At 42.1% G+C, this 22,890-nt stretch overlaps 4 protein-coding genes across 4 annotated transcripts; 2 read left to right on the top strand and 2 right to left on the bottom strand.

The window, feature by feature from the left end:
* Window positions 1–165: 165 nt before the first annotated feature.
* Window positions 166–2,677, top strand: tpgs2 (tubulin polyglutamylase complex subunit 2). The gene is made up of 7 exons (XM_070846156.1): window positions 166–311; window positions 412–491; window positions 573–660; window positions 829–969; window positions 1,137–1,250; window positions 1,337–1,500; window positions 1,904–2,677. Exons 1-7 carry the CDS (start codon window positions 236–238, stop codon window positions 2,120–2,122), a joined length of 882 nt encoding a protein of 293 aa, XP_070702257.1. The 5' UTR covers window positions 166–235; the 3' UTR covers window positions 2,123–2,677.
* A 1,462-nt stretch (window positions 2,678–4,139) lies between these two features.
* Window positions 4,140–6,899, bottom strand: aqp7 (aquaporin 7). The gene is made up of 6 exons (XM_070840549.1): window positions 6,762–6,899; window positions 5,762–5,888; window positions 5,529–5,666; window positions 5,292–5,410; window positions 4,940–5,157; window positions 4,140–4,415 (listed from the first exon to the last, which is right to left on the bottom strand). The coding sequence occupies exons 1-6, from the start codon at window positions 6,897–6,899 to the stop codon at window positions 4,226–4,228; spliced, it is 930 nt and encodes a 309-aa protein (XP_070696650.1). The 3' UTR covers window positions 4,140–4,225.
* A 4,653-nt stretch (window positions 6,900–11,552) lies between these two features.
* LOC139208235 (retinol dehydrogenase 11) lies at window positions 11,553–20,157 on the top strand. The gene is made up of 6 exons (XM_070837846.1): window positions 11,553–11,709; window positions 15,591–15,830; window positions 16,480–16,569; window positions 16,682–16,870; window positions 17,237–17,346; window positions 19,659–20,157. The coding sequence occupies exons 1-6, from the start codon at window positions 11,553–11,555 to the stop codon at window positions 19,836–19,838; spliced, it is 966 nt and encodes a 321-aa protein (XP_070693947.1). The 3' UTR covers window positions 19,839–20,157.
* On the bottom strand, window positions 20,138–22,298 carry mlnl (motilin-like). Its single transcript, XM_070837858.1, has 5 exons — window positions 22,193–22,298; window positions 21,545–21,675; window positions 20,707–20,808; window positions 20,480–20,585; window positions 20,138–20,265 (listed from the first exon to the last, which is right to left on the bottom strand). Exons 2-5 carry the CDS (start codon window positions 21,662–21,664, stop codon window positions 20,258–20,260), a joined length of 336 nt encoding a protein of 111 aa, XP_070693959.1. The 5' UTR covers window positions 21,665–21,675; window positions 22,193–22,298; the 3' UTR covers window positions 20,138–20,257.
* Window positions 22,299–22,890: the final 592 nt, after the last annotated feature.

Raw genomic sequence — 22,890 nt, 5'->3', positions numbered from 1 at the left:
CGCCACCACTCCCTGGGAGCCAAGCGTTGCTAGGGAATTATAGTCCCGCCTTTCTCCTTCAACTCAACAGCCGATTGGCTGTTCTGTCAAATGGCGGCTTTTTATTGGTTCAAGCATGTGTCAGTCGTGCGTCAGCGCTTCCTGTGTACGTTGGAGAGAGGTGGACGATACAGGGCAGCCACCTGCAGAGGATGCTTCCAGGGTTTTCTACTAATTTGTGATTACTGTCTTTGAAATGGAGGAGATAAAAGAAAGCTTAGTGTTTAAAGGTGTCGCTGAGAGGCTGACGCTCGGTATTACTCGAATACTCGGTGTGTATTATGGTTTTTGGCCTGAAACTAGCTAGCTAGCAAACTGATAGATGTCTCACTGGACAGTTAATACATTTTAAGAATTTGTCTCCTGTGGCAGAGAACATGCCTGGTGTGGTCGATGTGCGTTTTGTAGAGAGGGAGCCTGCAGAGAAGAGGAGCCTGCTGTCATGGGAACAGGTAAAACATTTGACACCTGAAAGACAGCAAAATCTGGTTGCAATATTTTTGTCTTGAGAACCTGCTCCATTTCTTCCTCAGAAAAACACGTGTATTTTACCAGAGGACCTGCGGGATTTCTATTTAACAACTGATGGATTTACACTAACCTGGAGCGTTAAACTAGACAGTAGGTGACCTCATTAGTTTTATGTCTGTGATGATACCACCCTCACAAAAGTCTTAATTTATTCAAATGAATGGCCACTATTAAGATTACAAGATACTATTTTTGCAATAGATTTGTGTGAATGTTTTTCAGGCTTGTGGTGTAATCATAACTGTGTGTGTCTTCCAGATGAGTGTGTTCCCTTAGGATGCATGATGATTAACAGTGTGGCCAGGCTGTGCCCGCTGCTCCAGCCAGTGTCATTATTCTCTCTACCCAATGCACCCTCGCTGGCCGACCTGGACTGGGAGGAGAACAGCACAGAAAGTGGTACGCCTCACCTGTCAGATCCTTATGTGGGCTTAACTGAACCATTACAGCATGTCAGGTTTGATTAAGTCTGTTTGTGTGCTCAGTTGCGCAGAAAGCAGGCTAATGAATGAAATGTTAATTGGAGAGTAAATATTTATTCAAGATTCATTATTGCTATTTGTCAGGGACGGGGCACGCTCCCGCCGCACCACATTTTGATTCCCGGAGCCGCATCTTCGAGCTGGATTCCTGTGGTGGGAACGGCAAAGTGTGCCTAGTCTACAAAAACTGCACTCCAGGTGTCCTGTTTTTGTTTTCACAACTTGTATCTTTTATGATGTTAAAATAAATGTTGCATCACTTAGTTTGTCTTTGTGTTTTTCAGGTGTCGTAGCCCAGCAGAGTGAAATATGGTTCCTCGACCGCTCGCTGTGCTGGCATTTTTTGACAGCAACCTTCACCTCCTACTACCGACTGATGATCACTCACCTGGGTCTGCCTGAGTGGCAGTATGCTTTCACCCCATATGGCCCCAGTCCCCAGGCCAAGGTAGCAAAGTATCACTCTTTCAAAGGCCACGTGTTGCTGTTCAACTAGCATCCTCAAAACCGCAGTACTTAAAATTTTAAACTCTGTTTTTCCCATTTTGGTTTTTGTCTTTCAGAGTTTACCAAACAGTTTTTAGTCAAAACGCATTTATATTGTTGGCTTTGTGATATTAAAACCAACATTTCAACAGGTCACTGCAGGTGTATGAAATACATTTTTTTCATTCCTTATACAATATAATGAAAACAAAAAAATAACTTTCGTAATGTAGATTGAATTGGTGGAACATTTTGCACAGAAGTAGAAGGGTTTCCGCTATTTCTTTGCAGTATTTCCACTCATTATATAGGAAATGTGTTATTTTTTGCTTTTGTAAACCACCTACCTCCTGTTCCCTCTACAGCAGTGGGCATCACTGTACCAACCACTGACTTTCAGCAGCGAGCTCAGCTTGGCTGATCCTGCTGGAGACTCCCATCTCAACAAGCTGGATCCTACAAAGGCCTTCAAAGGCAAAGCCAAGGCACCCGCCCCCAAGAAGAAACAGTCAACACCGTCCAGCTTAGGGAGCTCTGCCAAGATCCAAGGCAGCACAGGAAGACACGTTGGAGCAAAGCGGTGAGAACATTCCTATCTAAGGAAATGCTGTCTATACAACCAACATGGCTTACAGGAGCTGTCTGCAACACCGTCATTGGCTGGACTCAGTGTGTCAGCAGCTGTACGAGAGCATTTAGTCCAAAACTAAGTTTGCAATGCTGCATGTCGAAGTAGATGCATAACCAGGATTTCCGTAGGCTTAACACAAGGCTAAAGCGCTGCCAGCTGGTGGAGGTAACATGCCATATAAAAATGTTTACCTTGTTTATATGTTAGGAAGTGTCATACAAAAAGAGCAATTTTCCCCCACAACCGGGCCTAGGTGGTTTAAAAAAGCATTTGGTTGGACTGTCATATATTTCAAAATACATCCTGATAATTATATTTTTGCTAACACTGCAAAGTGTTAGTGACGGTGTTCTCAGACTTTCCATTCAACTGCATCTCCAACAGATTTATTACTGCAATTTTCACAGACTTCACTAGTGACACCTAGTGGTGAAAATAAGTCAAAGCAGCCAATTCATAGAAAAATCCTGATCATGTGCTGCTGACATCTCAAATAATACTGACACGTAGTAACACATTGCACCATCACCAATAAGGACTCACTAATGCACAAGGACACTGCAGTAATAATCACTGGGCATGGTTTGCTATTGTAAATATTTCTATTCTGAATGCAATACAATATGTACAACAATACAATAATGAAGTTAATACTATGCTGGTTTCAGTTGGTCAGTAAAAGCTTCAGCTGTAACAATTAGTTAATGGATTAGTTGTCAACTATTAAAATAATTGCCTAACTATTTGGATCATCAATTAATCACATTGAGTGATTTTTAAGAAAAAAATGTCTGAATATTTTCTGGGAGGAGACGAAACAAGACAGGACGTCACCTCGGCTTTAGCAAACACTGATAGACATTTTCCACACATTTGACATTTTCTTAAGGACCAAACAACTAATTGATTATTCGATAAGTTGATGGACAGATAATCGATGATGTAAATAGTCGTTAGTTGCAGCACTAATGACTGACAGACACCTCAGAGCTTCAGTATCAAACATGATATCATCTTAGAGTGCATACAGATCTGAGACATGAAATGTTACGTTATCAAAGACTGTGATCCTCTGTAAAGTTCACAGACGTGAAAAGAGTTTAGGCCTGGTGATTTCTTCTCTGATGACATCTGCTCTGACTCCATATTAATGAACTGATGCGAAGAGTTCATATTCCAGCATTTTGGAGATAAAATTTGATTTATCCATTTAGGGCTACTGATGCCAAAAATACACTACTGAGCCGACTTAATGGACATCAATTTTAGCTCAAGTTTTTGGTTCACTTACTATAGATCAAGACATTTACTTTTACTCTTTGTAGCTTTAGGCTGCCGTGCGCTGGATGGTTGGAAAGATGAACGTGTATATTATCTTTGGTTGTGCTGCTGCCCTCTCAAGCTGCGAGGAGCCAGCTCCCACTGTTCCTATTTTAATTTCAAAAAGATACATGTTTATTTAAGTGCAACGTATGGGGGATGCTTTTTTTCTTTTCTTGTATGCACTGTAGGATCGGGGCTCATGTGAGTGGTCTCCTGTTGATTGTCATAATGAATGATATTTGTGGTGTCTTCCGAGGTTATGTCAGCTGCTGTTGCCTTTAAAAATATAAACATGAAATATGAGCCAATGAGTGTCTTTTTTTTTTTTCCATCTCGCGTGCATACAAATGTTTTCTTTTTCAGCTTTTGAGTATAATATGCTTACTATAGTAGTACTATAGTTACCTAGCATGAATAGGAATGTCTAATGGTGTATTTCATGTCTAATTAGTGGATTTTTTTCATGTGTTGCAGTCACGAGCGCAGACACTGTGGTTCAGTAAAGGTCATGATGAAATTAATTACATAAAACAAACTCATCATTTTGAAACGGCTTGATATTCAAAACATAATTTGAGCCAGGCTCTCGTTTTGTGAAAGTCCTTCTGTCGCCCATTTTTGTTTTTCACCCTTTTGTGTGTTTTTTTTTAACCCCTTAATCGTGGAATGTCCCAGCTGCGTCCAAATATCCGCACATCCTTACAAACTATACACTGTACATAGTCGGGGGGTCTCAGACACATACATTAGCACAGATGTTTTCCTGTTTGCCCAGAGGGGCGGTCTCCTCCTCCACCTGCCTCTCACCCTGTGCAGAGAGGGGAGGGTGGTGCATCTCCACCAAGGCCTTGTAGAGCCCTGCTCCCAATAATCCTCCAATGGAGGGGGCAACCAGAGGCACCCACCACCACCCGTTTCCAGACCTGCACAGAGAACGACAGAGAACTTTGAAGTGATAAAAAAAATGACAAATCTTTCCTTTTACATTGTTAGAGATAACTTGTAATACATTCATAAAGGTGGAGTCATTCTAATCCAGTGCTTTTCTTGTTAAATCTAGCGAATATCTCCTCACAGTCCACTAGCCATCCGCTCTGAGTGTGGAGGGAAAAAAAAAAAACACTGTGGCGTTTGTACACAGCTCTGGCTCTGTAAATGGGAAACAATCTACCACACGACACTATTTCAGCCAATCAGCAGCAGGAGGCGTTGGTGCAAGTCCACAAGATGGGAAAGGGGAGGGGAGATGGGGAGAAAGGGGGCAGTGAGAGCGAGAGGGACGGTAAATCATGATAACTATTTATTGCTGACTGCATCTTAAATGTGTGTGAAAAAACTATATGGGCCCTGTAGTTATTAACACAGGTGTCTTCCACTGACCCCTAGTTAAAGTGACATGTATGAAAGAAAATCCTCCAGTGAAAGCCAATAAATCCTCCCTGTGTACCTGAACACGTCAGCCCCCCAGCCGGCTATGGCAGTGAAGACCCTGGGTGCGATGTCTCTGGTGGGGTTGATAGCATAGCCGCTGTTGCTGCCCAGAGAGATGCCAATGAGCAGCACCAGGAGACCCACTGCGACGGGCTCGCTGCCCGCTGCGGCTGGTTTGTTCTTCTGGTCGGACAGAGCCATCAGGCACAGCAGCAGCATGGCTGTGCCAAACACCTGGCACACACGCAGCACAAACATGACATAGAAACACATGTCAAGACAGTTATAACAAAGCAAACTGTTAGTGCAGAATCTGTCAGATGATAGTGATTTGTAGCTGTAATCCTTTAATCCGGTTTCATGGCTACCTGGTCAATGAATCCAGCCAGCAAGGAGAGGTATGGTGCCGGATAGGTGGCGAAGATACCAGCTGTGGCCTTTGCTCCAGTTACAGTCAGATTCCCTCCACAATAGCCATATATGGCGTCTGCGTGTGGAAACATTATTGACAATGAAGGCAGGCCACGGAGGTGTAAATGTATAAGATTGTATGATAATACAGGTGTTCAGTGCCTTGTGTGCTTGAACATGCAGCTTGTCCTCACCGTAATAGACAGCATAAATTGTCCCAGCTGCCAGAAATGACCCCAATAGCTGTGCAAAAACATACAGAGGCAGCATCCTCCACGCAAGGCGGCCATACACGCACATTGTGAGCGACACTGCGCCATTCATATGAGCCCCTGATAGAGCAATAAAGCATGAGAAGTGTGCATCAGATGGTGGTGACTGTTAAGGATTCTTGGTGGTTAGGGCTTACAAGGGTCAGCTCTCATACCTGACACCTTCCCTCCAACATGAACCCCCATAGCAACACCCAGTCCGAAGCCCAGGTTGATGCTGATGTACTCCCCGAACGCTCCCTGTCCCGTCACCACCTGGGCCACAGACCCCAGGCCAAACACCTGGACACAGAGAGAAACAGTCGCGCACAAGCAAGGGTCACAGACGATGATTAAAGTGAAGCAAATTACAGGAGAAAACTTCCAGACAGTCTAATCTGGGGATTTGGCTAACAGAGCATGTACGCTAGCAAAAAGAAAATAGATTTGTGAAATGATTTGCTGCCGTACGAACTGAAACGTTTTCTCGGAACTCTTATCTCAGTGACAGAGACCACAGTCCCTCCTGAAAAAAGAGCTGACACAGAATAACAGCAGCCATTCAGTGAGGAAGCAGGAAACGTGTGGTTCCTCCTACAAGAGTCATGTGTATTGAGGTCAACAGTAAGTCTGATTTCCCAAATACAAGCCCAGCACGTTTAAGCCTTTATACAAAACCAAAAATTCCCATGTGTACATGCTGGCTTTACCGTGTGGTCACTGTGTGTGTGTGTGTGTGTGTGTGTGTGTGTGTGTGTGTATTTCCTCCGGGGTTCTAAGTATAGGGTTTATTGTAACAGCTGACAGACAACATGTGACTTTTGCCCCCCTCTCCATGTGGCCCACAGCCTGACCATACCTCTGGTAACACTGAATTTCCTGGTTCACCCACTTGAACTCACCAATCCCCACTCACGACCTGCGCCATGTGACTGCAAAACGCATGTGCGCTTGTGTGTATGTATTTGGTAGAGGGGGCATGTTGTCGGGGTCAAGAACATAACATTAATAATTAATTGCTTATGGTTGTTACAGATAAGCAAGCCTCCGTGTTTAAAACAGAAAAAGGTGACATTTTCACCAGTGTGGTGGACATGAGAAGCCTGCTGTCAGGTTAATATCACACATTATGGCACGTATATCACTTTAATCTGTTGTAATGAACTTTTTCCTTACCATCATGACATACGTGCAAAGGGATTCAGCAAGTCCCACACGAACAAGTTCATTCCTAAGCCAAACTTTGGGTCGAGTTACATTAACTCCTTTCCGCTGAGAGACCCCCAGTTCTACCGACTGCACCAAGTCCTTCATTATTTCTTCTTCCTCTTCTTCTTCTTCTTCTTTACCCACCTTTGTTTTGGCAGAGTTGAATTCAGCAAAAATAAAGATCAAGTCCAGATTTCCCTAAAGAGTTTATGAGGTGCATCCCATGTCACAGAGTAGTCCGCGCTCTCTCTCTCTCAGGCTATTTCCCTCCTCTTTCCTCCCCTCCTCTAACTTCTCTTCTCCTGCACTCGACTCACTTTCTCTTTGTCTGTATGTGTGTGTGTGTGTGTGTGTGTGTATGTGTGTGTGTGTGTGTCTCTGCCACACATACCCACTGGGATTTGTCCTCACTTTACAGCCCTGACTCAACCCCCTCGTCCTGGACACGCTCACACACACCGACCATCCCCCCAGTAGTCGCATGCATTATCTGAGGATGCTTGCTTAATTCAACTGTGAATGCACATCTGTAAAAAAGAGCTTTTATACAGTGGGTACAGAAAGTATTCAGACCCCTTCACTTTTTCCACATTTTGTTATGTTACAGCCTTATTCCAAAATGGATTAAATTCTTTTTTTTCCTCATCAATCTACACACAATACCCCATAATGACAAAGTGAAAAAAGTTCTTTAGAAATTTTTGCAAATGTATTAAAAATAAAAAACGGAAATATCATATGTACATAAGTATTCACAACCTTTATTCAGTACTTTGTTGAGGCACCTTTGGCAGCGATTACAGCCTCAAGTCTTCTTGGGTATGATGCTACATGCTTGGCACACCTGCATTTGGGGTGTTTTTCCCCATTCTTCTCTGCAGATCCTCTCAAGCTCTGTCAGGTTAGATGGGGAGCGTCGCTGCACAGCTATTTTCAGAGAGTCTTTCCAGAGATGTTCAACGGGGTTCAAGTCTGGGCTCTGGCTGGGCCACTCAAGGACATTCACAGACTTGTCCTGAAGCCACTCCTTCGTTATCTTGGCTGTGTGCTTCGGGTCATTGTCCTGTTGGAAGGTGAACCGTCGCCCCAGTCTGAGATCCTGAGCGCTCTGGAGCAGGTTTTCATCCAGGATGTCTCTGTACTTTGCTGCATTCATCGTTCCCTCTATCCTGACTAGTCTCCCAGTTCCTGCTGCTGAAAAACATCCCCACAGCATGATGCTGTCACCACCATGCTTCACCGTAGGGATGGTATTTGCCAGGTGATGAGCGGTGCCTGGTTTCCTCCAGACGTGACGCTTGGCATTCAGGCCAAATAGTTCTATCTTGGTTTCATCAGACCAGAGAATCTTGTTTCTCATGGTCTGAGAGTCGTTTAGGTGCCTTTTGGCAAACTCCAAGCAGGCTGTCATGTGCCTTTTACTGAAGAGAGGCTTCCGTCTGACCACTCTACCATAAAGGCCTGATTGGTGGAGTGCTGCAGAGATGCTTGTCCTTCTGGAAGGTTCTCCCATCTCCTCAGAGTAACGCTGAAGCTCTGTCAGAGTGACCATCAGGTTCTTGGTCACCTCCCTGACCAAAGCCCTTCTCCCCCGATTGCTCAGTTTGGACAGGCGGCCAGCTCTAGGAAGAGTCCTGGTGGTTCTGAACTTCTTCCATTTACGAATGATGGAGGCCACTGTGCTCTTCGGGACCTTCAATGGTGCAGAAATGTTTCTGTACCCTTCCCCAGATCTGTGCCTCGATACAATCCTGTCTCAGAGGTCCACAGACAATTCCTTTGACTTCATGGCTTGGTTTCTGCTCGACATGCACTGTCAGCTGTGGGACCTTATATAGACAGGTGTGTGCCTTTCCAAATCAAGTCCAATCAATTGAATTTACCACAGGTGGACTCCAGTCAAGTTGTAGAAACGTCTCAAGGACGATCAGTGGAAACAGGATGCACCTGAGCTCAGTTTTGAGTGTCATAGCAAAGGGTGTGAATACTTATGTACATATGATATTTCTGTTTTTTATTTTTAATACATTTGCAAAAATTTCTAAAAAACTTTTTTCACTTTGTCATTATGGGGTATTGTGTGTAGATTGATGAGGAAAAAAAAGAATTTAATCAATTTTGGAATAAGGCTGTAACATAACAAAATGTGGAAAAAGTGAAGGGGTCTGAATACTTTCCGTACCCACTGTATGTGGACATAATTTTTCTCTAAAACTACACCATGTGAAAAGATGATGCTTAGGTTTTATACTTATCAGGGTCCAATAAGCCCAAATAGCAAGGAGAAATAAAAAATGCATATCAAACAAGAGCTCGGGTCTTAAGAGGTTAAGTAGCATTTAGAGACACCAAACTTTCTGCTTTTATTCCTGTCTATATTCTGAGGGGTTTTACAGAGAGCTGTATTTATATATCATTTATTCATTCATGCCTCATATATGTAACATGTTATTTCCAAAGACATGAGCATATTTGTTTAAAGCTATTTAAGCTATTCTATTTTTTTGTGTGTCAACAAAATGACATTATAGTTTTAAACTTGTAAAAACATGTAATATAAAAAGTTCCATGATTATCTATTTAAGTTAAAACTTTTCCCCCAGTTTCCTGTGGTGTCTCACCTCAAAATGTTGCTGTTTGTTTGCTCTCTGTTTCATGGTGTTCTGTGTGTGTTGTGCAACATTTTTGCTATGTTAACTGCACTGCTACATTTTCACTGTATATAACAGGACAGTGAGGAAAACAACCGGAACAAGTGTTGAAGTACAGAAAGTATTGATTGAAAGCAGAGCTTCACTGACCTCGGTCACACTCTGGATTTCATGGTGGAAATTTTTACAAAAGCTTGCCGTCATACCACATATGCTTATCCCATCTGACCTTTGCTTTTGGAAACCTCCTTGTCAATATAACATGATACTGTTCAAATATACAAAAAGCCATTCTGGTGAGTGCAACTCAAACATAAGTCTCTAAGTGACAAAAAAAAACTGGTGAACATTCCCACAAGCACGATTTGGTGCATTCTGATTACGTGATGTACCCGGCAGTGTTTTTTTTTTAATTTGCTTATGTGTTTTTACTTTTTCTAAATGCAACTTACATTCTGTCGAAGTGATCTGATGATTTTGTGTTTTTATAAGTCTCAGTGTGTAGGAATGACCTGACACCCACGAGCACAAATTAATCAGTGTTTGCTCTCAGTGGTGCAAGTCTGTATCCACATTTATCTTGCTCATGCTGTAAACTGTGACAACATGATCTTTCTACTCTGTGAAGCAGTGATGTAGTCAAGTACAGCAGACCGCGCCTGACACTCATCGTGGGTCATCGTGGGTCATCGTGAGTGTGGTCAGAAGTTCAACCTTCAACTTCTCATCTCACAGCAATGCTTTTCCTCCACGCTAGAACACGTGTGGAGTTACTGTTTAAAAGCTGCTCCTGTAAATCTGAACTTGACACGATTGTCAAGATGGAAGTCTGCAGACCACGAGATCACCTGAATTTCATCAGACATGTAAATCCAGGTGTAATGATACAATTATCACAAAGCAAAACACATGAACTAACAAGTGATTAGCTAAAGCATATAACTAAATGTGAAATGAAAAGGTAAAGACCAACATGCATGACTTCCACTGAGCACCAGAACAACTTCTTAGCATGTTTTGCCCTCTAGTGGCTGACGATGTGCACAGCACTTACTAATGAACAAGACTTCATCAACCTGAAGACTTTTAAGTCTCATTCTAAGGTTTGCACCGAGTCAGCAAAAGATTTCCTGGCACTACAAAAGATGAATTACTTTTTCTGTTCCTCCCAGCTTTTGAAATTGGAAAATACTGGAAATCCATTGATGGATGATTACAATGTCCCTACATTTAAATGCCCAGAGGACTGAAAGGTTTTTTGGAACATCCAGATACAATGTTTTTGAAGGATGTTTCTAAATGTCTTGATCTGGCCTTGTGAGTCAAATGTAAGTTGTTTTTGTAACAGCTGCTCTGTCTTTTTTTTTTTAACAATTACAGTTGTGAAATCCTTTGCAGAGGCTCATATGGAGTCTAGAATAAACTGCAATAATCTCTGGGCGACACATGGCAGCAACAAGCTGCATATATGTCTGCGTGGAGTGAATTTATATTTTAAATGTAATAATGGTTCAAATGACTATGTGTGATGTGAAAGGTGTGAAACTGTGTACTTCCCCTCAGCTCTACAGAGCGTTTCACAGTCTCTCAGTCCAGTTTATTGTGCTGGTTTACAGCCTTCAGCTTTATTGTTGTGGTTCTCTCATTAACCAAAGTTTACAACCTGAACTTAAAGAACAATTTCTTCAAGAAAGGGTTCTTCAGAAGCAAATGTCTCAGGGTAGGACCTCCCCCCCTTAAAGAAAAGGCATTTTGGAGCCCTTATTTTTAAGAGTGTAAAGTGAAATTAAAAATTCCTCAGGATCTCACTGCCTAAATGCCACATGGCTGGTTCAACATATGCCAGCACTTATTGAGCCACAGGAATGTGGCACAAAGGGACCTGACCTGTAGGCCAACCAGAGATTATTCAGAATAATCATGGGGGGACATTAAAACCAGGTGTTTTCATGGTAGAATCGATTTCAGCCATTCCACAGCAGGGCCACCTTAACGCAGAGGCAGCAGCTTTACTGGAGCTTTGAGTTTTGTGGGCACACCTACTCAGTGTAGCCAAAGCTGCTGCCTGCCACCAGAAGCTGTTCATTTCTCGCAGCCACACTGTGAAATGAGCTGGTTGGATGCGCTCGGCCACCCGCTGTGGGCAGTGTCCACCGCCCTGCTGGCGATCGTTGCGCGCATGCAGAGGAGACGCGGCTGGGACCCACGGAGCTGCACCGTGCAGCTGAAGGGGAAGACTGCGATAGTGACAGGAGCCAACACAGGTTGGATGGATTTAACCTGTTTTGTTCCTCTGTGCAGGGTATCAACGCGGGGCCGCACAGTGCATGTTTTATTCTAGCCAATAATTTAAATATAAGGCAACAATTTGGGAGACTAAGTGGAGCGAGGTCGGCTGTTTGCTCTTGATTGTGTGATTAAGTTTTAATGCTGCAGTTATATGAGCAAGTTTACAGCATGACCCAGTCAGGGTCATTTATCCAGACTAAAGCTCAAGGCTTCACAGGAAATGCCACGACTTTGCTGTGATTATTACTGTAAGGTTTTAGCACACTGTTAATACTGTAATAATTATATGAATGTTTGTAACCACTCCTCTTAAACAGAATTTACAGTGAAAATTAAAACAAAAGCAAGACTATAAAGTTAGGTTTGTTTCTCATGATGGCTGTGAATGTTGGAGCTACATAAAACACTATGTGAGTGTGTGTTCATAGGATTATTTTTATGCTCCGCTTTCTGAGTAATTCCTCCTGAATCCTTATCCACATCATGATCTCATTAGAACCAGTTCGGTGAGCTCATAGCTGTGCTTGAAGTGTGAGCAAGTGGTTTATATAGTAGTAGTATATGTATGAATATGTGCATAACGCACTCATATTGCATTTGCTGTGATATGGTGTTTTTTCATGTGAGGGTGTAAGCGTGGTCCGTGGCTTGTTTCCTATAGTTTGGCTTCTCAGTTAAACATTAAGTTTACTTTTTGCCCTCTTTGCCCTTTGTGTTAACCCCTTTGTGTGTCAGGTTTCACTGATTTAGCCGATCATCAAAGAATAACTTTGGTCATTTTAAACCTGGGTCCTATCATTGCATATTTAGAGTTTAAAATGGCTGCTACTGGTATGACTTGAGGCAACAATAGGCCAGAGGTAAAATTACTACGTTTGTCGGTGGAGTCTGGTGGGTTTGAATGGTGCGATACAGCAGCTGTTTCTGGTTTATCAAAATGGGTCATACAGGTCTGTCTTTGTTCTGTAATGTTGTCAGACACCGAATAACAATCTGAGCCTGTCAGTGGGCCTGGAAAGATGCATATTGAAATGTGTGGAGGACATTGAAAATATGTTTCATGTCCCCATTAAAGTCAGGGTCTGCAACTTGTTTTAGAAGCACTTTTTGTTGTAATGGTTGAAATTGACCGATGGCCGACCTGCCCATCTACCCGCATACCAGCCTACTGCGCACGCTGTAAGTGCACCCATTGTGTACGACCAGAGTCTTCCACAAGGCTATAACTATCGACTTAGCCACACAAGAAATGCAGAGAAAGTGCTGCTAAAGTTTAAATTTACGGCTCATAACTTACCAGCAGGAAGCTCACCCCCACTGAGAGGAAGAACAAGAGAGAGCTGCTGCTGACCGCCACATACTGTCGTCTAATGAGCCCAGTGAGCGGTTGCTGTGAGCTAAAGTTAACGCTGCATTTACGACGGCTGTTTTGCTTTTATTTATAGGATTGTGGCATTTAACAGATTTGTTCTTTAGAGTATCAGTTGGATTGCTAGTTTCTCCAGTGTTGCAGACTCTGCCTTTAAATTAGAAAAAGCCATTGAATGTGAAGCAAAAAAAGATCTGCCTCTTCCTGTCTTCAGTTCTCCTAAATGAAACAAGAGGAGACCTGACCAAGGCAGTTAAGCATTATTTAGGACAGCACTACAAAATAAAAGTGAAATGAAATGTAAGGCAATTTCTCACCCCATTTACATTGCTTTCCAAAAATCAACCCAATGATACAGAAAACCTTTTACATACAAACAAACAACAACAGTGAGCCAATACTTTCCACACAGCTAAATCTGAACGCATCAAAGACATTAATATTCCCGTTTCCATTGTCTTATCAGCTGCTCTTACTTCCTTCAGCACAACATTCCTGAACCCTCTTACCAAACAATCACACCACATGAGCACAGATTTGGTGTATAGTGAGTGATGCCTGATCACGACTCAGAAACTGGTCCTAAAATGTTCCTAAAAGATTCCTAAACCTTTAGGACTGAGCCTCTTTCATTTCAACACTATCGGTCACCATCATGAGATCATCTGAACATCTTGAACCCTAAAATCATAATGACAGTGTCCTGTGATGAAACACACCAGAAACCTGATTAAAGAGCAGTGATTGTGAAATAGCTATTCATGGTTTCAAACTCTAACGTAATCTTCTCCACATTTTGAATCTGACAGATGTTTAGCATCAAGTCAGAAACAGCTGTCCGGTGAGTGCATGCAGCCAACAGTTGATGTATGAGAACAACTGAGATCCTGTGTACAGAACAAGTTGTGAATATTACTATAGTTTTTGCTTCTCCCTGTTGCCAACATGCTTGAAAACAGCTGCCTACTTCTTGTAGACATTGAACAACATTAGCATTCATTTACAGGCGAGTTTCTGAGTAAGTACAGTAAGTATAAGTCTAACCTGTTCTGCTCTCTTTTTAGCTCTGTTTTGGTCACCACCACCTCCTGAGCTCTTTAGTTTTCCTCTTTACTTATCGGTATACTGCTGTTTGTGTGTAGCCCCTAGATTCTGTTTACCATTAGTCTCTTAGCTTCATTACATTCCATTACAATACGAACCACACCACAAACTTCATACGATAAGACTGGTAGATAAATCCTGGCTTTCAGTAGTGATAGATGAGAACTTTTCAGACCACTAAATCATTTCTCATCTCAAACACCAAACTGAAAAGATATGAAAGCATAATTGCAGCTCAGTCTGATTGCCGGGCTTGGTTTGTGCCCTATACCTGCTTAAACATAGCATATATTCAATTTGGTTTATCACTATGCACAAATAAATGTTCAGACAATTTTAAATAAAAAGTGGAAGATGGATAGATCTTTATCATGACCATTTTTTAAAGGGTGCGCTTGCAGTGAGGAGCAGATGTATATAAGTATATAAGAAGGTGATGTAGCTTCCGTGACGCCACCCATTGGTGTTTGGACTGCAGTTTAGAAGCCTGAGTTTGTTCTGTTGTGGGCTGGGAGCTCCAACATGAGCCAGACACTAAGTTTTGTCTCTTCTTCTTAGTTCAAAGTTTTTCAAAGTTCCAAAAATCAAAAATCAGGATTCGCAAAAATCGCCAGGAGACTTCAGGAATTAGAGCAGTAGAGGTTTATTGTCGACAGCAAAGCCGGAGACCTGCTCAAGATCAGCTCCTGAACAGCTCTGCCACACAATACGTGATCGCTCCTTTTGTAAATGATTTACCTGCTCAGTTAGATCATCATCACGGTTAGATCATCCTCATCTCAACTTTCTAATTCCTTGTCAATATATTTTTTTACAGTGTATCTGCTGAAGTTGGCTTTCTCTTACTGCATTTTCTAAAAAAAATATTTATTTGGTTACATAGTTTTATGTCATACTAAGTTATTGTGTTACACATCTTAATCACTACTGCAATCATCTGCGGGCATTGTACTGATGCCTGAATATACCACAGTTCCTGTTGTCTAAGTCTCTTTCCACCGGTGATGTTTGGCATTTTTGATGTAGTGTCACATACTTTGTGCTGTTCTATAGAGCAATAGCCAGTTGATGAATAGTCAAACTCTGCAACAAAGGGACTGAGATTTAAAAACCAGGACGCTGTTGTTGTTGTGATGTCTGACCCTGTGCTGTGCCAATCCTACCTTCTTTAAAAACTGAAACTAGTACACACATTTCCCCCACTCTTAGAAAAACTCATGTTTTCTTCTTAAAGCTTTTGCTTTATACCACAAACCTCAAACACAAGTATCTCAGTTCAAAGTTATCAAACATTCAGTAAGTCAGTATTTGCTCTCTTCAACTCATTTGTAAGAACATTGTTTTGTTATCAAGTAGTGCAAACTAGTTTTTGCTCTCTGTTAGGGATTGGGAAATGTATTGCCCTGGACTTTGCACATCGCGGGGCCCGTGTTATCCTGGCCTGTCGAAGCGAGTCACGGGGGACAGCGGCTGTGGAAGAAATCAAGAAGAAAACAGGAAACAATGATGTCCACCTGCGCCTGGTGGACCTGTCATCTCTGGAGTCCGTCAGGGAATTTGCCAAGCGGATTCTTGAGGAGGAGAAAGCACTCCACATCCTTGTAAACAATGCCGGAGTATCAGGTGATACACGCATCCGCATCTGAAATAGAATCATTTGTTTTGAAGCTGCACAGGGCAGTTTTGCATTTTGGGACCCCAAATATCAACGAAAGTTCACTGAATTATGCAGAAAACCATTTACTAATGCAATACCACAAACAATATGTTCAGTCATTTGTACTCACTCATAAATGTATTTCTATGGATATTAGGTACTAAAAAAGATGCTGGCAAGCTTAGCTTCACATGAGCTAGTAAAATAGTAATGTTCCAAAAATCCTTTATGGAAGAAGGAAAAACAAATAAAACATCATGAAAGAACACCCAGTCTGTGTTTCCCCATCTGGGACACATCTGAAAGCACAGCTCAAGAAGTGCCTCTGCAGCCTCTGAGTCTGTGACGGATTGTTACATGCGATTGAACACTGACACTGCTCCAAAACACTAACTAACCCATGATGAATCATTGGAAAATTATAATCATTGGCCCCAATGACATCAGCAAAGGGCCGGCGTCGTTCCTTCATGTGGTCCAGGACAGATGCTTGCACGACAAGGTTGTCTGACAAATTATCTGACAAGAACATCTCTTTGTGTGGGTGTGAGAGAGATGTAAGTAAGGTAAGGGTTATGATGGTTTGTGATGACTTGTTTCTCATTGTCCCACCAGGTTTACCCAGCGAGATAACCAAAGACGGCCTGGAAATTTCTTTTGCCACCAACCACCTGGGACCATTTCTTCTCACCAACTTGCTGCTGGGTAAGACTCTGTTGTGACTATATTATATATATATATATATATATATATATATATATATATACACACTATATATTGTGTATCCTGTCATCTCTCACTCTTCATTTCATTCCAGACCTGATGAGGAGTTCAGCTCCGTCACGAATAGTCACCCTCAGCTCAGTCACCCATAAGAAGGGTACCGTGGACTTCTCGCATTTTCGTGGCGAGAACCTGAATCTTAACAAACATAGCATCTACTGCAACACTAAGCTGCACAATATCATCTGTACCAATGAGCTAGCGTGCAGGCTACAAGGGACAGGTAGGCTTGAATCAAGATTCTTGTAAGATAATTAGCGATGACATGATGGATAAACACTGTATGTGACTTGTTTTATGAACTCAAGTTGCCAAAAACTAGTTTGTTTATGCATGTGCTCTGATTCTGTACCCTCCGTTTGTACAACACAAACACATATGAAGTCCATTTTTTCAGAGTAATGAAAATAAATATTTTCAGTCCTTAGAACTTATAGTCAGTGTCCATAAAGGCTGCAGAGGGATGCTAGTTTTTAGCAAAGCATTGCAGCTGAAATTGATTTCAGGAAACTAAAAAAAACAGTTTCTGTTTCTGTGCCCCTCTCTGTTTCTATTTGCACTCTGAATGTGTGTGTTTATGTGCATGTAGGTGTCACCGCAAACTCAGTGCACCCTGGTGTTGTCCTGACCGAGGTCATGAGACACTATCCATGTGTGTTTCGCTGTCTTTTCATCATCATTGGATTTTTCTTTTTCAAGGTGAGTACTGCAGTCACTTTGTAGTCATCAGGTTTGCGCCCATCCGGGTTTAATGTGATTGGTCGCTTGTCCAAAAACCCCCTGTTGTTGTTTACAGAGCAAACTGAGACACTGGTTTGGCAGAATCGTTATTATGGATTTTTATGAAGTCACACTGATACTCGGCCTGCTGGGCTCGCTCAGTGACACAAGCGCCAGGTTCCTTAAGGAGCCAGAAACAAGAGACTCAAATCTGACTCAATTTGGTACTGTACTTTAGGTTTATATCATATCATTGTTACAATCGTTACTACATTAGGATCTGCATGAACCTGACATGATAAACGGCCCCTGATTTAGGCTCATAAGAATGAAAAATAACACTTGAATTGTAATTGCATGTATGAATAGCTGTATATGTATGTATGCATGCAGCCATGTTGCAAAAACTGGCTGTAGCGCTGTGTTTAGTCGCCCGAATGAAGATTTGTCATGTTAATGACAAGCTTTGACAGCCAGAACACAAAGCTCACATCTGGTTACTGGGATAACAAGCTGAAGTATTACCACATGTTTTTGAAAGCTAAACTAAATTTAGAGCTTGATGCAGGCACTTCTAAGAATCCTTTGCTCTTCACAAACCGCTTCGCTTCCAGTCAACCAAACGCAGCACAGTCAATTAGCACTGGGAAGCCCAGTGCATTTGTTGTTGTTGTTGTTGTTTTGTACTGTAGCACACTGGATTTAGAATCAAACCACTGATTTGCATTTGAAGCGCTTGTTCTCAGCTTTAAATTAAGTGCATTTACATCCACACTAGATGAACAGCGCGGGAACTGCATCCCTTTGTTTTCACAGACCTCCAATCTGACAAGCTGAATATATATATATTGTGTACATTCACTTGAATCTGAGCAGACAGAATATCTCCACACGGTTCTGTATTCGTCCCGCTGCTGCTGCTGCTGCTGCTGCTGCTGCTAATGCCCCACTGTACAGGAAAACTGTCAAATGTGAAAAGTGTGTGTTCTCAACTACTTTAGTCATGATAGGCCAAAGGTGAACGAGTTGGTTTGTGATTTGATGAGCGTTTACAACCACCTATTTCTGGGTAACAATTAACAATCTGGGTGACAGTTTAACCTTTTTTGGGGATGTTGCCATACTCCAGATCTCAGTCATCTGAAATCTCAGGCAAGCAAACTCAGTATCTATTCCTAAGACTCACTTTTATCTTTTGCTGGTATTTCTTGCACTTTTTATTCATTTATCTTATCTTGTTATATCTAAAGTTTGTGAATCTTATTTTATTATATGTTCTTAGTTTTTGTTGTAAAGCATTTTCTAACTTTTTTGAAAGGTGCTATATAAAGTGAGTTATGATTTAAATTATTATTATTACAAATAGGAAAGTTGTAGTAATAGAGCTCCTTACACCTTTTAGTCACTGACTGCTCCATAGACAGCTGGAGGACAGAGCAAATGCAACAAAACCGTCGGCTGAATATTTAAGGCGTATACCCACGAATACTTGGGTTTCCTGGAATTTACTGCTAACAGCATCACTTACACACACACACACACGCAGCTTTCACAACCAGACAACAGTCAAACTCACATCTGGGATGAATCACCAGTTTTTGTGACAGGTCTGTTTCACCACTGCCTTTATTCAGCCACGGTGAACGACAGAGTTGGTTTGTGATTTGATGAGTGTTTACAACCACCTATTTCTGGGTAACAATTAACAATCTGGGTGACAGTTTAACCTTTTTTTGGGATGTTGCCATACTCCAGATCTCAGTCATCTGAAATCTCAGGTAGGCAAACTCAGTATCTCTTCCTAAGACTCACTTTTATCTTTTGTCTTTTTCTCAACTGCTGGTATTTCTTGCACTTTTTATTCATTTATCTTATCTTGTTATATCTTAAGTTTGTGAATCTTATTTTATTATATGTTGTTAGTTTTTGTTGTAAAGCATTTTCTAACTTTTTTGAAAGGTGCTATATGATACACACGCAGCTTTCACAACCAGCCAACAGTCAAACTCACATCTGGGATCAATCACCAGTTTTTGTGACAGATCTGTTTCACCACTGCCTTTATTCAGCCACGGTTCAAACACTTGACCTGACATCCACCCCTCCCATGTGCATCTAAGATCTGTGTCCGTGGAGATGAACCATGCTCAGGAATCTGGTTATACGAGACAGGCAGAGATTACACAAACTTCCTGTTTGCATATTTGCACTTGTGGAGATATCTGTCTGTAGTTTTGTTTTTTTTATCGTACTCTCACATTTCTTCTTCACCACCCTTGTCTCCCCCTCAGTCTCCAGAGGAGGGTGCAGTCAGCTCAATCTACTGTGCCCTAGCAGAAGAAATGGAGGGGATAACTGGGAAGTATTTTGACAGCGACTGCTCCCTGACTCTCCCCGCTCCTTTAGCTCGAGACCCCGCCCTCGCAGTCAAAGACTTCGAGATCAGCGAGAGACTGACATCAATGCTCTGAAACAAGTGCCTCACAAAGTGGAGGGTTAAATTGCAACGCTTTCGCTACACTTGAGCAAACAACTCTGCCGTGATGTGTCTATAAAATCGTCGGGTGAAGTTAACACCCATTTTTATGCATTTTTATAGGTTATTTGAAAGGATGAAAATGGTGAATGTGTTTTCTTCTTTGGAAGAGAGACCTGTGACTTTGAGTCAGGTGTGTGAGGGAGTGAAATGAAAAAAGGGGGTTTCCTGAGAGAGATGCTGACACCATGTGGCCAACTCAAGCCCTTTCAGAAATGACAACAGAAGCTCCAGTAAGTGACACAATCACTTCCCTTTATTGACTGATCCATTAAAACACAACAAAACATTTGAGCATTCAGTGCTTTTTGAAGAATTTGTACAGCCGTCCACCTCCTCCCGTCATCGTCCGCGCTATTTGGCTGCAGAGACGGAGACAGTGAGAGGACGGTTTGGTTACCAAAGAGGTTTTTAATCAAAGCTTTATCACTTGTGAGTGTGTGTGTGTACTAATCACTTCTGGATGATAAAATAAAATACGAGGTCATGCTGCGAGTCTGCTGAAGAGCTTTTTCTTTTTTCTTTTTTTTAAACAAATGTGTCATTACATCTTCCACCACTCAAAAACACATGTACCTCTCTGACGTTGCTCCACTATTTCATGGATGATTTCTTCAAGCACCGGAGCCACATGATCCAGTTGTTTGGGGGAAAGACGGACGGCAATCTCCACTGTTTTATCCTGGACAGACAAAAGATGTAGATGTTACTGGTTTGTAATTCAGTGGCACAATTCAGCAATGAGATTGGGGGTGATGTTGGTGTGTGTGTGTGTGTGTGTGTGTGTGTGTGTGTGCACTCACAGGGTTTCCACCACGCTCCACCTGAGGAAGCTGTTGGACTGTAACCTCTTCAAACTGACCATCCTCCGATCGAGGCTCCATGTCCTTTCTACCTTCTCGCTCCTGCAGCACGAACACACATATAAAAACATACATTCAAATAAAGAACACATGCAATGCAGCAAGGACGTCATGCTTTTACTGTGCACAGTATGACAAGCCACTATATCTTCATTTATCCCTTTATCTATAAACTGCAGCAGGCTGTTAATCAGCTTCTGATACCGATTTGACACTGTGGCCAACCTCCACTTCGTTTTGTTTTCATTTATTTTGTCAGTTCAAACATTCAAACGTTGCCAAACGAGAACACCAAACATCAACACTCATGAGAATTGAAAATCTTAATTCGTCATTCAATTTTTCCTATTTGATAAATTGGACAAAATAGCACTCACATTTAGGCTTTTTGCTACTTGGACTGCAACTAACTACCGTTTTCATTAATCTTCATTAATCTGCCAGTTAGGTAATAAATGATTTGATTTAAAAAGTGTCAGAATAAAACAGAAAAATGTCTATTGAAGTTTTCTTTTCAAACTGTTTTGTGCAGCCAACATCCCAAAACCCAAGAAACCCATTTTACTGAAACAAAAGTCAAACAAAAAGTAGCAAAACTGAGAATGTGGAACAAATGAAAGTTCAGCATTTTGTCCTTGAAAAGTGATATGAAGATCAAAGTATTTGCTGATTATCTTTCTGCCAATTGACTTCTCCCCAACTACTACCACTTGACTACTTGACGATGACGTGACACTACTAATAAAACAGTCACTCCACCTCACTTGTTGCTGCTTACCTTCATCAGCATCATCTCCTTTGGACTGAAGAAGGTGATGTGTCCCTCTGTCCTCTCTGCCAGCAGCGCCACCAGGCACGCCAGCACCGCACAACCAGCCACTGCTCTGCGCATGCTCATTCTGCTCAGTCCTGGACACATACACACACGCATATGTACATACTGTACGTAGGCATTCATGCAGAACAGGTAAGGTTCATACAAACATACTGTATAGCCAGTGTTTCCACATGGACAGGGGTGAGTGGCACTGAGGCCAGGCCACTTACAGAATTTTTTTGCAGTGGGAAAGAGAGGCCAGTCAAAATAGGTCAGCATACAGTGTTTGACGTGAGGCTCAATGTGTGTGCACGCCAGAAACAATGACTGAGTTTAGAGGAATAAGGACACGGGATCCCAGGTTATTATGCAAGGGAGAGGTTTACAAATAGATAGTAGATAGGGAAACAGAGAGGCGGGAGTAGGGGGGAAGAAGCATGGAAGTAACTGACAAGCAAGATAAGAGGCCGGAGTGGACCAGCCATACTTACAACAGCAAGACAGCTCAGAGCAAAAAAAAGTAAGAGAAACAGGACGTCAAAAGAGGGGAAACACACAGAGAGCGAGGCAGAGACGGAGGAGGAGCAGAAGAAGTTATATGTTACTCACGTTCTGTGTCAGCCGTGTGTGTCAGTTCCTGCAGGAGGGATGCTTTAAGATGAGCAGAGCTCCACCGCTCTGAGAGGCAGCTTGTCCCAGTCAGCCTTTATATCAAGCCCTCTCCTGATCCCTGAGCTTTTACTGTCCTCCCTCACATCCGCTCCTCAACAGGCTCCTTCAAGCACTCTCCTCCATGTTCCTGGAGACACACATATTACTCAGGAATCTGGCTTTTTTTTTAAGGGCAATAATAAGCTCACCATGTAGGCCTTTGACAAGGTTGACAGAATGACACATTGATGAGAAACCCTGTGGCGCCTGCATATTATTAGGAGAGCTACAGGGTGTGTATGTTCCACACATGCTCAATGCATTTGATGTGATTGTTTGCAGCGCTGGATGAGCCCTTGTTGAACATATTATCACACGTGACAGCAAACAAACACATTTTCAGTCATTTATCTTTAAAATAACTATAATAAGAAAAGAGGGTAAATCTTATTCTTTAGTCTATTGCTGACCGAGAAGCAAAGTTCAATCTGTAAGTGACTTTCATCCTGGAAAAAGATTATTGTGATCAATGCGCCGGACTTCCATTATGTGTAGCAGCCAAGAGACAGTATGTCCCAAAGAGGTCAGTCATAAATTCTCTGCTCTAAACTAATATCCAACACAATGCGACATTTACGACCTGCCAGTGATTTACG

Source organism: Pempheris klunzingeri, chromosome 2 (genome assembly GCF_042242105.1).
Source record: "Pempheris klunzingeri isolate RE-2024b chromosome 2, fPemKlu1.hap1, whole genome shotgun sequence".
In the NCBI taxonomy this organism is placed as follows: domain Eukaryota; kingdom Metazoa; phylum Chordata; class Actinopteri; order Acropomatiformes; family Pempheridae; genus Pempheris; species Pempheris klunzingeri.
Note: the sequence above shows the minus strand (reverse complement) of the source record. Positions and strands in the feature narration are given on the sequence as shown.

Excerpts from the sequence above, each read along its gene's own strand:
- tpgs2 (XM_070846156.1), top strand. The coding sequence starts at position 236 with ATGGAGGAGATAAAAGAAAGCTTAGTGTTTAAAGGTGTCGCTGAGAGG. Across the intron at positions 492-572 it reads GCCTGCTGTCATGGGAACAG|AAAAACACGTGTATTTTACC; the intron begins GTAAAACATTTG and ends TTTCTTCCTCAG. Across the intron at positions 1,251-1,336 it reads CTACAAAAACTGCACTCCAG|GTGTCGTAGCCCAGCAGAGT; the intron begins GTGTCCTGTTTT and ends TGTGTTTTTCAG.
- aqp7 (XM_070840549.1), bottom strand. The coding sequence starts at position 6,899 with ATGAAGGACTTGGTGCAGTCGGTAGAACTGGGGGTCTCTCAGCGGAAA. Across the intron at positions 5,667-5,761 it reads TGTTGGAGGGAAGGTGTCAG|GGGCTCATATGAATGGCGCA; the intron begins GTATGAGAGCTG and ends TTGCTCTATCAG. Across the intron at positions 4,416-4,939 it reads TGGGGGGCTGACGTGTTCAG|GTCTGGAAACGGGTGGTGGT; the intron begins GTACACAGGGAG and ends TTCTCTGTGCAG.
- LOC139208235 (XM_070837846.1), top strand. The coding sequence starts at position 11,553 with ATGAGCTGGTTGGATGCGCTCGGCCACCCGCTGTGGGCAGTGTCCACC. Across the intron at positions 15,831-16,479 it reads AAACAATGCCGGAGTATCAG|GTTTACCCAGCGAGATAACC; the intron begins GTGATACACGCA and ends TTGTCCCACCAG. Across the intron at positions 16,570-16,681 it reads TCTCACCAACTTGCTGCTGG|ACCTGATGAGGAGTTCAGCT; the intron begins GTAAGACTCTGT and ends ATTTCATTCCAG.
- mlnl (XM_070837858.1), bottom strand. The coding sequence starts at position 21,664 with ATGAGCATGCGCAGAGCAGTGGCTGGTTGTGCGGTGCTGGCGTGCCTG. Across the intron at positions 20,809-21,544 it reads AGGAGATGATGCTGATGAAG|GAGCGAGAAGGTAGAAAGGA; the intron begins GTAAGCAGCAAC and ends TTCGTGCTGCAG. Across the intron at positions 20,586-20,706 it reads TGGAGCGTGGTGGAAACCCT|GATAAAACAGTGGAGATTGC; the intron begins GTGAGTGCACAC and ends TTGTCTGTCCAG.